This window comes from Maniola hyperantus, chromosome 26 (genome assembly GCF_902806685.2).
Source record: "Maniola hyperantus chromosome 26, iAphHyp1.2, whole genome shotgun sequence".
Classification (NCBI taxonomy): domain Eukaryota; kingdom Metazoa; phylum Arthropoda; class Insecta; order Lepidoptera; family Nymphalidae; genus Maniola; species Maniola hyperantus.
Window position 1 is genome coordinate 5,596,569 of NC_048561.1, and position 16,296 is coordinate 5,612,864.

A 16,296-nucleotide genomic window follows, 5' to 3' on the forward strand; every position below is an offset into this window, starting at 1 on the left:
CTTCTTCCTGGTGAAGACTATGACATCCAAGATGGCAGCGGCTCACTGCCTTGCTGGGTGAGACACTAGCGCCCCTATATCCGGTAAGGTAAACTACATTATTGCATAGGAATATACATGTTTATGGATGAAGCGCGCATATATGCGGTGAGTACATAATTGCTTCTTCATACATAAATGCTGTATGTTTTCCCTCTCGGCACATAATATCGGTTTTATTGTAATGTAAAACCGTCATATTATGCTCGCCCGATTTCATACATTACATACACGTTAAGAAACAAAAGTTATTTTTTACTTTGTGGTTTTGGAAGTCGGTTTTTTGAATTTTTATTTTTGCCCACGGACAAAGGATCAAGAATCCTTACTGAGTTTTTGGCATATGTAGGTGTACATCTGTGATATTTTCGTAGATAGAGTAATAAAAGTAGAACGTTTGCTTTTTCATTCACACTAAAAAGAGAGCACAGATAAAGTTACTATTGTGATAAACAGAGACGCAGCTAACCTATTTTTTGTTCCTTATCGTGTAACTGGTTTTTTTCAGGAATACATACAAGGAATGCAACTTTAGTTGCAAAACAAACTTTGAGAATTCGTAGCGTAATTGTATTTCTCATTAGTTGTTTACTTGTTTTCACATAAAAAACGTTTAATACAAATATTGTTGATCGGTTAATACAAATATTGACTACTAAACAATGTTTTTGTAACAATAATTGTCGTGTTATTCATCGTTACGTCGTGCTATCGCTGTCTCATACGCGGTTACACAGTACTTCAATCTACCTTTATTACTCTATCTACGGATATTTTTATACTCTTTGTAGGTCTTTGTCGTCTTTGTATATCAAGCACCGACCAGAAATCACAGAGTACTCCAGAAATAAAAGATATCAAGGAACAAAGGTGGAACAAAGTAGTAGGTACCTAGTGATTAGTTTAGTGATTTTATTCGGTGATTTTATTTCTGTTTTATTTTATACTTTTTGCACAATATTTTTTCTGATTGATGCTGGTTGATGGGATGCCGGATTAATAATTAAAATATGTTGTGCAATTTGCTACCAGTATTTAGTTGTCGGTGAATTTAGGGCACGTGTGACCTTGGTGGAAACTGCTGCTGACAGTTAGAGATTTGTAATTTGTCTTAAAACAAAAATACCTACTATAATTTTAGAAAATATGCGGTGCTGTGTGCCCTTCTGCAAAACCACTGCGGAGGTCGTCTCCGAATCCGAGGATATTACATTTTACAAGTGAGTGTTTCATTGAAAAGTTTGTTAATCTATAACCCATGGCCATGCGTTATCAGCAGGGAGGTCTCTGGCCTGAGCCACCTTATTGCCCTGCCTCCCGCCAACCAAGGCTGATCGGAGTACAGATCACAACTGCGCGAGTCTGTATCCAACTCTAGAGCTCCCCTCCAGGCAGAGCTATTTGCCTTTTGTTTAATTATTGAGTCACACGTTACGGAAGCTCCGTGTTAAAGTACAGCGTGTAATTTGCAGGTTCCCCAGAGAAGTGCATCTTCGTGCTGCTTGGCTCAGAGCCCTCGGCAAACAAGACACTCTGCTGCCAGAGCCTGCTGTGGTCTGCTCGCAGCATTTTGTAAATGATGACATATATGAATCTGAAAGTGGCTCAAGGCTGATTTGTACTGGTGCTGTCCCCTCACCAGTGCTGGTAACTCCTACTTAACATTGTAGCTTTCATTTTAAACTCTGATGCATACTCTTGTTGGTATTTAATAGCCCCTTTCAAAGGCTAACCTTAGTACATACGGTGCACAATTCAAGTTTATTATGAAAGGTGCAAATGATAAGAATAGTTTTTGTTAATAAACTTTTACAAGTATGTGCTTTTGAATCATCAAATACCTCTACCACTTACGCTATTATATAAATATTTCTACTCACAACACTTTGCACAGGTCTGCATGATATGCCTGGACACTGGCAGCAAGCTGGTTCTGATGAGTAAATACAAGTTGGAAGAAGCATATGAACATTTAGTTGGACATGCTGTAAGTTGTCATTCATAAGTCAGTGTGCAGTCTAAAGATCTGTACACACCTGACCTGCGCTGCGCGTCGCTTCAGTCCGACTGCAGAAAGCGTCACTTCAGGCCGCTCACGGTACCTACCGCACTACAACTGCAGTACGCGGCAGCTCGCGTCACTTCTATGCCCGATCGCGTACGAACAACAACGTCGCAAGATGAGCGACATTGAAGAGGGAAAGGGTAGAAGCGGACATCCTAGGGGTTGGGAATTTTGAGGATATACTTTTAAGAGCCCGTCATGTGGCAAAAATTAAAACTACGTTATTTATTTTGAGGTCTATCACGCCTATACATTAAATACTTAACTCGATGCGCATGTATCTTATCCGAGCGCCTTACGCATTCTGAAGCGACGCGACGCGCCGCTGGGTATGTCGCACTAGCGTCGCTGCACCGCGCGGCAACGCGCGGTGAAGCGCTGTGCAGCGCCGCTCGAGTGCGATATGCGCCATACAAAGTGATAGAAATAATATTTTGACGCTCTGTGCCGTAACGTGCAGTGACGCGCAGCGCAGCTTAGGTGCGTACAGACCTTAAGAGCGGAGTCAACTGCTGGAGCAGTAGACCAGTGCACGGCCGCTCTAACATGGAACTGTATATGAATCAGTTGTGTTTGTTGCAGTTGTGTGGTCAAGGAAAGCTCAAACAAACGCTGTGTGTGCAATGTGCCCAGAGACTGGTGAACTTTAGCACATTCAGAGACAAGAGCTTGAGAGCGCGCTCCCTGATGATGGAGCTACTTGACAGACATGAAGTGGTGAGTTATATGTAACAGAATGTAAGGGTGCCATCTGTGTCATTTGAGCATAGTGTAACACGTTACTCTGTCTGCGTGACATGTTCAGCAGACGCCGTAACGGACGCGCTCGTTGCAAATGTTACGCTACGATGACATTTCAGGTCAGTCGCCACCTTTAGGTGCTTCAATTTGCCTAAAGGCATGAACTCGTTTCAGATAACAATACGACATGTCAAATTGATAAGCCGCGTAAAATACCAACTACAGTCTGACATTGTCTCGGCGGTGTCGGAGCCCGACTACTGCGATGTGTACATAACACACTCCGACGCGGACGTACGGACAGAACTTGACGACGAGCCGGCCGAGGCCGAAACAGAGTTATATCCTTCCAGTCACGTAGTTTGCAAGTCGGAGTCGTCGGGAGACTGCGATCAAGCTTTGGGTAAGACAACTAACTTTACACGCGTTCTAGCTCCTGTGTTGGGACACATATCTTAGTTTTGTGCACTCCAAAAGATAAACTTAACATTTTTGGGACCACCTGTCTGTAGCCTGCCTGTCTGTCGCAGACGTTTGGTCTTCTATCTACACATATAAAACAGCACTGTGACTGACTGACTGACAGACAATACAGGATAATGGAGATTAGCTTGGCAGACATCCTCAGGTATCTTGGGTGTGTACTAAGGAAGGATTTTGATTCATTTCATCAGGATCTTTATCCATCCATGCTTATCCATTAAAACATTTTCTGACCAACAGAGTTGTTCACATCCTTACTAAAATTATTAGTGCGAAAGTGTGTCTGTCTGTTTGTCTGCTAGTCTGTCACGGCCCATCCTTTCAACCGACGAAATTTGACGAAATTTGGTACAGAGATAGCTTAGATACCAGGAAAGGACATAGGCTACTTCTATCCTGGAAAATCAAAGAGTTTCTATGGGATTTTAAAAACCCTAAATCCACGCGGGCATCATCTAGTATGGGATAAATTGCCCAAGGATGTGGTTATGTCAAGTTCTGTTAACCAATTCAAGGATAGATTAGACAAACATTTGGAAAACTCGAAGCACTTCTGATATAGACGCATCAGCGAAAGCTGCTTAGTCTATAACAATGCTTCCATACTATAAATGCGAAATCCTAATCCTAATAATATTATAAATGTGAAAGTAACAAACATCCACACTTTCATATTTTTTTTTTTTTTTTTTCCTTATTGTTGAGTGCCAATTAGCTACTCAATTATATTACGATCTAGCCTAATGTATGACTAATAAGTAATTTTATTTTAACCTAAACTTATAAATTATCTTATATACTAAGAAATTGTCCACTGACGCATCTTAGTCTTTCTTGATTTGAGATATGACACTTTGTTCACGTGTTCTTTCAGCACTTACACTATGTACACTATCACTAATCACTATACACTAACTCAAAAGGTTTGGTCCTTTTTAGTCTTCTCACTGACTCCGTTACTCCGACATCCAAGCAGCTGGATTGCTTCAACGTTAACGTGGTGGTGAAGCCTATAGTCGTGGGCTTTGGCAGATTTGGTGATAACTTTATGGACGTATTCAATTTGAAGGTCCCTATGAATATCATCATTTCTGATGTACCAGGGTGCATTTACAATTTTCCTGAGTACTTTGTTTTGGAACCGTTGGATGATTTGGATGTTACTTTTTTTGGTACAGCCCCACAGCTGTATGCCATAAGTCCAAATGGGCATCAGGACTTGTCTGTACAAAAGAATCTTGTTGTGTATTGACAGCGAGGAATATCTACCAAGTAGCCAATACATCTGTTTATACTTTATATCAAGTTCTTTCCTTTTTTTCTTGACATGAGCTTTCCAGCGCAACTTCACATCAAGTGTCATACCAAGGTATTTAGCTGTATCCACGTAGGAGATTTTTTGGTCGTTTATGAAGACAGCGTGATACTTTTTTGTTTTATTTGTGAAATCTATATGAACTGACTTTGATTCATTTAGCTTTATTCTCCACTTTTTAGTCCATTTATAGACTTTATTTAGCGCTATTTGTACGTTACCCACTGCCTCTTCATGTGTGCCTCCTACGGCCATAATGGCAGTATCATCAGCAAAAGTGGCAATAGTATTGTTTTCAAGGTCTGGAATATCGCAGGTATATAATAGGTACAGGACCGGCCCTAAAACACTCCCTTGCGGAACTCCAGCTTTTATACATTTAAGCTCAGAGTAGGCATCTTCTTGTCTTACTCTAAATGCTCTATCTGTTATGTATGATTCCAGGATATCTGCGAATGATTTGGGTAGCTCGTTTCTAATTTTATGAATAAGACCTTCATGCCAAACTTTATCAAAAGCTTTTTCAATATCAAGAAATACCGTGGAACAAACTTTCTTTTCTTCAATTGTTTTTTCTATGGTGTTAACAATTCTATGTACTTGATCAATAGTTGAATGTTTCTCTCTGAATCCAAACTGATGATCTGGTATCAGGTTTTTGTTTTCTAATATTGGTTTCATCCTCTTCAGTAGGAGCTTTTCGAATAGTTTTGACATTATAGGCAACAATGAGATAGGCCTATATGATGTTGCTTCATGAGGTGGTTTTCCTGGCTTAGCTATCATAATGACCTCGGCCACTTTCCACACATCAGGCACGTACCTGAGTCTAAATGCAGCGTTTATTATTGTGGTGAGCTTAACTATGGCTTTCCTTGGAAGGTTTAATAAAATTTCTCTCGTAATTAAATCATATCCAGGAGCTTTCTTGGGACCCAATTTGAGCTTTATTTCTCTACATATTTCTTTGGGTGTCACTAGTTTGATGTCTACATCTTCTTTGATTTCCCTAGTAGAGTCTTTATCAATTTCTTCTCCTTCGTATGGCTGAAATATATTCTCTAAGTGGTCTGCAAATCGTTTAGCCTTTTGGTCGTTATTTATCGCCCACTCATTGTTTTCTTTTTTAATTGGGGGAATATGCATTAGTGACTTGTCCATATTCTTTGTCGCTTTCCAGAGTGAATAATTGGTGCTCCGGTCATTTGTCAAATTTTGAAGGTAATTGTCCATAGTTATTTGTTCATACTTTTTGATTTCGCGCTTGATTTTTTTTGTAAGTTTATTCAATATTCTTTTATCTAATGGAGATCTAGTCTGATGCCATCTATTTCTTGCCCTTCTCTTTTCAGTTATTAGGTTTAATATATGTTTCGGATACACTGTACTTTTAGGTATATTTTTATATTGTGATGGAGTATTTTTCCAGGCCGCCTGTTTTATGTCTACAACAAATTGATTGACCTCTTCATTTAGTTGTCCTGGACATTTTAATGGTACTTTTAGATTAATGCTGTAATTCAGTTCTTGTTTAAAGCCATCCCAGTCCGTCTTTTTACTTGCTAAGGTCGGAGTAGATTCTTTAAATAAGATTGTTTCGCTTAGTGTTAGTAATATTGGAGAATGATCAGAGCTCATGTCATGTCGTTCTTCAATTCTAAGATATTTAGGTGATATATTTTTGTAGATAAAGAAGTCTATTAGGTCTGGAATTTTACCAGGGTCAGTCGGCCAGTATGTTGGTTTTCCAGTGCTAGCTACATTACATTTCAGTTGCTTAATTGCTTCTAGTAGTTCTTTTCCTTTAGTCGTAGTTAATCTAGATCCCCAATAGGTATTTTTAGCGTTGAAGTCACCTCCTACGATAAACTTATTTCCATATTGTTCTAGAAAACTAACATATTTATCTTTTTTTATTGAGTGCCTTGGCGGACAATATATAGCTACTACTATAATTGGATACAGCTTTGTTTGTACGTGTATGGCCACAGCTTGAATTTCTTGTTCTTCATATTTGCTTTCCTGGAAGTGGTAGAGATTTTCTTTGATAATTACAGCACTGCCACCCCTAGCTGTATTATTAGGATGTAACGCATGGTAGACTTTATATCCTTTAAATCTAACGAATGACTCTTTAGTGAAGTGTGTCTCGGATATCAGACACACGTCAATATTTTCCATATTCAGGACTACTTCTAGCTCGTGCTTATGTTGGAGTAGTCCGTTAGAGTTCCAAGCCATAATTTTGAGGATATTATTATTCATTATTTCGATTTAATTGTAGCTTTTTTGGTGCTATCTTCAAGTTTTTTTAGTCGCTCATCAAAGGAAGACATGTATTTTAAAATTGAATCTAGTTTACTTTCAAGATTGTTATCTGTCTGTATGTTAGATTTAGCTGCAACAGTTTGAGCATATGTCATTTTATTTGACGTAGTATTTTTTGGAATCTCATGTTTTTTGTTAATATTATCATTAGTTCCTAGTTTTCCTCTACTTGCTGCGGATTCTTGTTGCTGTCTATATGGTGCTGATGACTTTTTAGTATTATTTTTTCTTATGCTTTGCATTTCTTTGGCTATCATACATCCCCTATAATTTGCTGGGTGTGATCCACCGCAATGCACACACTTTGGTTTCTCATCTGCTGGTTTTTTGCAGTCTTTAGTGAGGTGTTTTCCGGTGCATTTTACACACCGTGGTTCCCGAGAGCAGTATTTTTGCGTGTGTCCATAAGATTGACACCTTTTACATTGAGGTACTAACTTCGATGTTTTTAGGGGTTGTATTTCTACCTTGCATCCTAGGATAGACTTAATATTGTGGATTTTGTTGATATCCTCATCGTGATTAAACGTAAGCATAAACATATTGAGTGGCTCCTTGCTCTGCCATCTTAATTTGTTTGCCACGTCTTCTATTTTAAATCCTTTATTTGTGAGGTCTTCCATTATTCTACTCGGTTGGCATGTATAATGCAATTTTTTTGCCATAACTCTTATTGGCCTTTCCTGCTTATTCTCGTAGGAATGCCAAATACAATTATTTTGGGTTAAGAGCTTACTAATAGTTTTATAAGCGTCTTCATTTTTTGTATTAATTTTAACTGTCTCCTTACCCATCATCTTCACGGTGAATGAGTCCTCAGATGAGTTGTCACTCGGCAGACTTGCAGTTATTAAATCGTAAAACGATTGATAGTCTATCACAGCCGATACGATAATGGGGGGCGGCTGAGGCATTTTTTTAGGTTTCCTTCCTTCATGTTTATTTTCAGTATCAGATTCCTGAGTCTGAATGGGAGACGTGTTCAACTTCCTTTTTTTCCTGCCTTTTACTCTAATCCATTCAGTTTCTTTAGCGAGCTCTTCCTCATCAGTACAGTAATCAACCGGTTCAGTTGAGCTCTTTTGAGTAGAGCCAATATGCTCGGAATATCTAGTTGATTTCGATCCTGACAGGGCTTCAATTTGCCTTTGCAGCTCTAAAATCTGCTCATTCATGGTTTTTATACTGAGCTGAAGGTTTTCATTTTCCAGCTTTTTTTCCTTTAGTGCTTTATAAATATTCACGTTCTCTTCTGACACTTGGGTGAGTTTCGTATATAGAAATCGCTCAGTATCCGTAGTTAATTTAACTTTTTGATGCTCGCCCATTGTTGCAGTATACAACTAGTATAGCTGCAATATAATATTTTAATTTAAAATAATATGTATTTCACAGTCCGAATCGCGGTAACTGGGTCATTATGACGCACGCGGTACGTCCGGCGCGGCACGCGGGCCGAGTCAGCGATTTTACGTTTTAGCACAATACGCGGTTGTTATTGACAGAGATTGAACACGAACTTTCATATAATATTATAATACTAGATGATGCCCGCGACTTCGTCCGCGTGGATTTAGGTTTTTTAAAATCCAGTGGGAACTCTTTAATTTTCCGGGATAAAAGTAGTATATGTCCTTCCCCGGGATGCAAGCTATCTCTGTATTAAATTTCGTCAAAATCGGTTGAACAGTTGAGCCGTGAAATGCTAGCAGACACACAGACAGGCACACTTTCACATTTATAATATTAGTATGGATTATTAGGATTAGGACTAGATGATGCCTGTGCTATCGTTATTTAGGTTCTTTATAAACCTCGCGGGACCTCTGAGTTTGCAGGATAAACTCCCGGATGCAAATTATCTAGCCAATGAGTCTTAAAACAAACAGACATACAGACACACTTTTCTGTTAGTACTATTAGTATGGAAGTATGGATTAAGTATGAGCTGTTGTTTTGTTTCAGTCGCTCCTTCGGTACTCGCGACCAATCACGGAAACGAAGAACATCCAACTGACACAGACGACGAGTTGGATATATTGTCTTTCGAAGACAATACAAACATTTTTGAATATTCAAGGAAATCCCAGGACTCCGTACCAAAGCCGAAGGAATCGTTGGCAAAAACAAGTGATAATATCAATTTGCGAACAACGAGGCGAAATGATGTTTGTAAAAACAAAACCAATTCCCGGGATATACTCGGTACACAGTTAGGAAACTATACTGACCAGATACAGTATATCTGTGACGTTTGCCAAAAGATATTTCAACGGAAAAGTTCCTTAGTTACCCACATTAGGGCGCACACTTCCGCAAACACTTTCTCATGTAAGTTAAGAGAGCGCAAAGTCACTCAAAATAGTACGTCATGGAGCCCCAGGAGAACTCACACTGGTGATAAGCCTTTTGTGTGTAAGTTGTGTAGTTATAAATGTTCACAAAATGGTGATTTAGTGAAGCACATGAGGACTCACACTGGCGAAAAGCCTTTTGTGTGTAAGTCGTGCAATTATAAATGTTCACAAAATGGTGATTTAGTGAGTCACATGAGGACACACACTGGCGAAAAGCCTTTTGTGTGTAAGTTGTGCAATTATAAATGTACAGTAAACAGTAATTTAGTGAGGCACATGAGGACTCACCCTGGCGAAATGCCTTTTGTGTGTAAGTTGTGCAATTATAAATTTTCACGAAACAGTAGTTTAGTGAAGCACATGAGGCTTCACACTGGCGAAAAGCCTTTTGTGTGTAAGTTGTGCAATTATAAATGTTCACACAATGGTTATTTAGTGAGTCACATGAGGACTCACACTGGTGAAAAGCCTTTTAAGTGCAAGTTGTGCAATTATAAATGTACAGTAAGCAGTAGTTTAGTGAGTCACATGAGGACTCACACTGGCGACAAGCCTTTTGTGTGTGAGTTGTGCAATTATAAATTTACAGTAAATAGTCATTTAGTGAGGCACATGAGGACTCACACTGGCGAAAAGCCTTTTGTCTGTAAGTTGTGCAATTATAAATGTACAGAAAACAGTAGTTTAGTGAAGCACATGAGGACTCACACTGGCGAAAAGCCTTTTGTGTGTAAGTTGTGCAATTATAAATGTACAGAAAACAGTAATTTAGTGAAGCACATGAGGACTCACACTGGCGAAAAGCCTTTTGTGTGTAAGTTGTGCAATTATAAATGTTCACAAAATGGTGATTTAGTGAGTCACATGAGGACACACACTGGCGAAAAGCCTTTTGTGTGTAAGTTGTGCAATTATAAATGTACAGTAAACAGTAATTTAGTGAGGCACATGAGGACTCACACTGGCGAAAAGCCTTTTGTGTGTAAGTTGTGCAATTATAAATTTTCACGAAACAGTAGTTTAGTGAAGCACATGAGGCTTCACACTGGCGAAAAGCCTTTTGTGTGTAAGTTGTGCAATTATAAATGTTCACACAATGGTTATTTAGTGAGTCACATGAGGACTCACACTGGTGAAAAGCCTTTTAAGTGCAAGTTGTGCAATTATAAATGTACAGTAAGCAGTAGTTTAGTGAGTCACATGAGGACTCACACTGGCGACAAGCCTTTTGTGTGTGAGTTGTGCAATTATAAATTTACAGTAAATAGTCATTTAGTGAGGCACATGAGGACTCACACTGGCGAAAAGCCTTTTGTGTGTAAGTTGTGCAGTTATAAATTTTCACGAAATGATAGTTTAGTGAGTCACATGAGGACTCACACTGCCTAAGTGCTAAGACTTTTGCTAGTAAGTAAAGTTCACTTCGAGCTTCCTGTACTTGAAGCGATGCTGCGCCGTAAGTTAGTGTAAACAAACAAAAGTCGCATATGAGTCGTACCGTGTCGCGACGGTACGACGTCGCCGCCAAACCGGTCCTACGCCGCCATTTTGTGTATACTAGTTTCACTTAACGAAATGGCGGCAGTGGTGCAACGCCGCCCAGTAGGCTCATAATAATAATAATCTAAATGTGTAAAAGGTGACTGACTGACTAATCTATCTTAAACTACATGACGTAGGCATCCGCTAAGAAAGGATTTTTGAAAATTCAACCCCTAAGGGGATGGAATAGGGGTTTGAAATTTGTGTAGTCCACGCGGACAAGGTCGCGAGCATAAGCTAGTCTAATCTAAAAATGTAATAAACAAGATGGTATTAGCAATAAGCAATCGAAATAAAATGTTAATACAATTTATGAAATGAATTTTATAATTCATTTTGTTCACAGCACTATAATTACCCGTGCTGAATTTAGTTTTAAATGTTTGTTTTTTGAAACACTGGTTTGAGTCACACACTACTTAATTTGCACAAAATTTGTCTGTTTTTAACGATGATTTTACTGATACGAATGTCTTATAATGACTCATGAATAACGAATTTTTCATTTACACAAACTTCCTGGCACACCTAAAAGCCAATAATTGGAAATTGAATTGAATTACACAAACTTCAATGTCACTTGTCAATTGTCAATGTCAAATGTCGATCGAAACTAATTGTCAACGTTTAAAAGTCTATGGCGCGAACATGCCGGCCCCCAAGAACTCCGTTCTTTATTAATTCTTCTCCGTGGGTAACAAGACCAGCTTGGACAGCGGCCAGCGCCAGCGCTGGTCTGCAGAGTAAAAACTCTGCAGACCAGCGTTTTCTTTTTCTTATATTTATTGCATGGCAGCTCATGAGTCTAAACAAAAAGGCGGCTAGTGTTTTAGCGGGTATAGAAATACAAAATTTAAAGGATTTTATTGTACTTATCGATCTATTAAGATTTTTGAGAAAATTTTTTGGTAGTTTATTACCCTAAGATCAAATTAAGACACTTTTTCAAAAAAAGGGTAAAATTCCCTATTTGTGTACACTAAGTGACGGTCGCGCGCCGTGCTGCTCCGGCTTCATGGACAGGCAGCTACAGTGCCACACGTGCCACAAGGCTAACTTGGCGTGTGGCGAAAATCGGAACAAACGTTGCCGTCAAGTGTCCCCTTTGTTTTTGTTTGAATATTCTAAGCCTTTGTTCTCCAACAGCGCCCCCCTGTCAATGTTATTGAAGTGCCAAGAGAGCCTTGTCGCACTGTAAAGTTGCAACGGAGTGAATAGTCGCCGGTTGTTGAGCACAAAGCAAATAGAATGCTAAATACCTGTGCAGGTATACCACACTTACTGGTGACAACTTCAGAGCGAACTAGAAGTTTGGCGCCACCTGTGCTGATGTACAGACAACGGGGCCGATTCTCTTGTACACAATCTCTAAACTAAACCAAATTAACAGGTCTAAATCTATTACTATCCCTTTCATAATGTTGCTTGCGGAAAAGGATAGTACTAGATTTAGACCAGTAGGATCGATAACGTAAAACCTGCATCAATCATTATTACAATCTCAATTGTTCTGATTGGCTGAATTTGTGCGATTCTTGTTGCGACAATGCATTGTAGCCAATAATGAGCGAGCGCCAACCAATGTGAAGTGATTGCGATCGTGACATTATAGCTGTCATTCTACCGCAATTGCACAGCTGTTAATTTAGTTTAGAGATTGTGTACAAGAGAATCAGCCCATGTGTCTGTAAAATAGTAGTTTATTGAGCCGCCTGAGGAGTCGCACTACCAGCAGCAGAGGCGTGTAAGCTGTGAGCAATATAAAATGTAATGCGCTGAAAAATGTTGTTCGCGTTTATCTCGTGTGCGTAATCCCAGCAAAATAATGTTGAATTTCAGGATTTGAGTTGGATAGATTTTTAGTGCGTAACGTCGTGTAATTGTGCGTGAAAGTTTTAAATTTGTGCGTCCAACCAATAAGTAGATATTCGAAAAAAACGCGTTTTGCCAGGAATACGTCATCCCAGCTACACATTTTTTTCCCAATGGACGTACGAGAAAAAAAATAGGTCCATGAATTAGTGCGTTTTAAGAGGTAAATGTGCGTGCTAAAATTAAATTTGTGCGTCATAACACTTCGAAGATATTCAGTTTTTTGCTGGGATGACGTTTAACCATTTCTTATATCTCTTAAACGGTTAAACGTATAGACGTGATTTTTTTTACACATATTGCTATGAATTTGTGCGTAATGTTTGTAAAAACAGAATTTAAAAAAAAATTACCGTTCAGTTTTTATAATTAAAAAATAAAATAACGTTATTAGGTCCTAGTACTTTAAATATGACCTCTAAAGATAAACTTATACCGTTGATTTGTCCCTTATAACGGCTCACAGTATCTTATCAAGTTTCATTGGAGTATTTTAAGTATTTATTGAATTATGAAGAAAATTACTACTACAGGACTACGATATTTTTCGACATTTAATTGGTCGAGTATTTTATGAGTTGGCTAATTAAAATTTCTACTAATAATTAGTGCGTCAGCTCATTTATCCATCTGCAAAAATATAGCCCAATACACAGATAAATTATAGGGATATAATCAAAAAACCTATAAGATGCGCAATACAATGATAAACCGACAAAGTTTGAATAGCCACAAAAAAGCGACCGTGTCATATATCGTGCTAACCTTCCAAAATTGATAGTATTGTGCCATTTCTTTTCTGGTACATGTGCGCACAAAATTATTAAGCTTTTTATTAATCATACTAATATTATAAATGCGAGCATTATTATAAAATATGTTTGTTTGTTGGTTTGTCCTTCCATCACACCGCAACAGAGTTACAGATTGACGTGATTTTTGCATAAGTGATCCGTTACATTTATTCCGAAATATTAGAGTTCCCACGGGATTTTAACAAACAAAAGCAAACAGTCCTATTGTCTGGTCACAAGCAATAATTAAACAATATAGTTTTCTGGAAACTGTTAAACTAAGCCACCCGTTCGTCTTCAAAACACGGCAATAAAACTGAATTTTAAAACTAATAGGTACCAAAGGTTCCGACCACAGCCATCTTTACTTACAAGCCATGCTATTAAGTTTGGCAACGTCGCAATTAGGATCCGCCGTGAATCTGTGGCATAAACCGATAGAGCTACAAGTGTACTAGTGGACAGCTTTCTATAGGCTGTATCTAGTTATATTTACAAATACTATGCACCTACTTACATTACAAATACATAAAATCATTAGTTTTTGAAATTACGTATTGACCACATACAGCCCACTTACTTAATGTAAGGCAGTACCTAGTAGGTATGTCTTTCGTAAGAATGTAGGAACTTAAAACTTGTTTGAAACTTTGAAGATCTACCTACTATTTCACTAAAATAAAACATAAATGAGGGTTAATAGATATTTTATTTCCTATTATAATTAGAGTTAACAGTTATTTTATTTCCTGTCCTTTGTGATTGTCCTTTTCTTGGGCTTGCTGATGTAGTTCTTGACGACGCTCGCTGTTTATACAGCTGTTCCCTTTTAGAGGGATCCATCCTAGATGTTTTTTCGCACGTAACTTAGGTAACGCAAATTCTTAGGTAGGTTAGGGAAAATATGGGGCACTGCACCAGCTACTAGTTGATTCAACGTGATTTATCTCTATTTCTAGATTTTTTTACTATTTTGTTACTGTTGATTATTTTTATTGTTATGTTAATATGACAAATTATGTTAATACAATAATTTTAGATTACCTACTTAATTTACAATCGGTATTCAGTCAGAATATTGATCAACTAAAACTTAGAAAATAAAAAATATATTGAACTGTTCTGTTGTTTTAATTTTCACTAACTATTATGTACGTACCTGTACTTAAGTGCTAAAAAAGTAATGGTACAATACTATCAATTTTGGAAGGTTAGCACGATATATAACACGGTCGCTTTTTTGTGGCTATTCAAACTTTGTCGGTTTATCATTGTATTGCGCATCTTATAGGTTTTTGATTATATCTCTATAATTTATCTGTGTATTGGGCTATATTTTTGCAGATGGATAAATGAGCTGACGCACTAATTATTGGTAGAAATTTTAATTAGCCAACTCATAAAAAACTCGACCAATTAAATGTCTAAAAATATCGTGTCCTGTCGTAGTAATTTTCTTCATAATTCAATAAATACTTAAAATACGCCAATGAAACTTGATAAGATACTGTGGGCCGTTATAAGGGACAAATCAACGGTATAAGTTTATCTTTAGAGGTCATATTTAAAGGAATAGGACCTAATAACGTGATTTTATTTTTTAATTATAAAAACTGAACGGTAATTTTTTTTTAAATTCTGTTTTTACAAACATTACGCACAAATTCATAGCAACATGTGTAAAAAAAATCACGTCTATACGTTTAACCGTTTAAGAGATATAAGAAATGGTTAAACGTCATCCCAGCAAAAAACTGAATATCTTCGAAGTGTTATGACGCACAAATTTAATTTTAGCACGCACATTTACCTCTTAAAACGCACTAATTCATGGACCTATTTTTTTTCTCGTACGTCCATTGGGAAAAAAATGTGTAGCTGGGATGACGTATTCCTGGCAGAACGCGTTTTTTTTCGAATATCTACTTATTGGTTGGACGCACAAATTTAAAACTTTCACGCACAATTACACGACGTTACGCACTAAAAATCTATCCAACTCAAATCCAGAAATTCGACATTATTTTGCTGGGATTACGCACACGTTTATCTCGGCTTGGGCGAGTTATACGAAAACGATTTATATGTCAAATTACTGTGAGAGTGATTCTTATGTAAAGATAATGTAAATTCAATTTGTAACATATAAGAAATTAATGTAGTCTTTTTAAATTTATATTTTGTATTTAAATTATGTGCCTACCTACAACTGCAGTTTCATTTGAGCAGCTATAGTCCTCTCATCATAATCATCAACGCATCACTGGCTCACTACTGAGCACGGGTCTCTTATCGGAATGAGAAGGGTTCGGCAATGAGCCACCAGTGCAGTGTGTGGATTGGCAGACTTCTTTCTTTCTTTCTTCGCTCTGGGCTGGTTTCCGCACTTAAACGTTTCCGTCTGTTGTGCGTGATTGGCAGACTTGACACACCTTTGAGAACATTATGGAGAAGTCTCAGGCATGCAGGTTTACTCACGATGTACCCTATCGCGATTTTGAAATTATCCAAAACTAGCGACCCGTCACGGCTTCGCACGGGTAGGTAGTCAAAGTATCTACATATTTTCAGTTAGTTACATTGAATGGTTAGTTAATTTTTGAAGCATTGGCAACTGGTTAGATAGGTACCTAGGTATTAATATTTGAGAGGAAAATTTACACAGGCCACAGACAAAGAATCAAGAATCCTTAGTCTGAGTTTTTGGCATATGTAGGTGTACATCTGTGATATTATCGTAGATAGAGTTATAAAAGTAGA

General features: G+C 37.9%; 1 protein-coding gene across 1 annotated transcript; it reads left to right on the forward strand.

Moving 5' to 3' along the window:
- The first annotated feature begins 926 nt into the window (after positions 1–926).
- LOC117994297 (zinc finger protein 271-like) lies at positions 927–14,657 on the forward strand. Its single transcript, XM_069507673.1, has 6 exons — positions 927–1,259; positions 1,512–1,686; positions 1,934–2,026; positions 2,687–2,821; positions 3,020–3,248; positions 8,937–14,657. Exons 1-6 carry the CDS (start codon positions 1,186–1,188, stop codon positions 10,715–10,717), a joined length of 2,487 nt encoding a protein of 828 aa, XP_069363774.1. The 5' UTR covers positions 927–1,185; the 3' UTR covers positions 10,718–14,657.
- Positions 14,658–16,296: the final 1,639 nt, after the last annotated feature.

Excerpts from the sequence above, each read along its gene's own strand:
- LOC117994297 (XM_069507673.1), top strand. The coding sequence starts at position 1,186 with ATGCGGTGCTGTGTGCCCTTCTGCAAAACCACTGCGGAGGTCGTCTCC. Across the intron at positions 1,687-1,933 it reads CTGTCCCCTCACCAGTGCTG|GTCTGCATGATATGCCTGGA; the intron begins GTAACTCCTACT and ends CACTTTGCACAG. Across the intron at positions 2,822-3,019 it reads TACTTGACAGACATGAAGTG|ATAACAATACGACATGTCAA; the intron begins GTGAGTTATATG and ends AACTCGTTTCAG.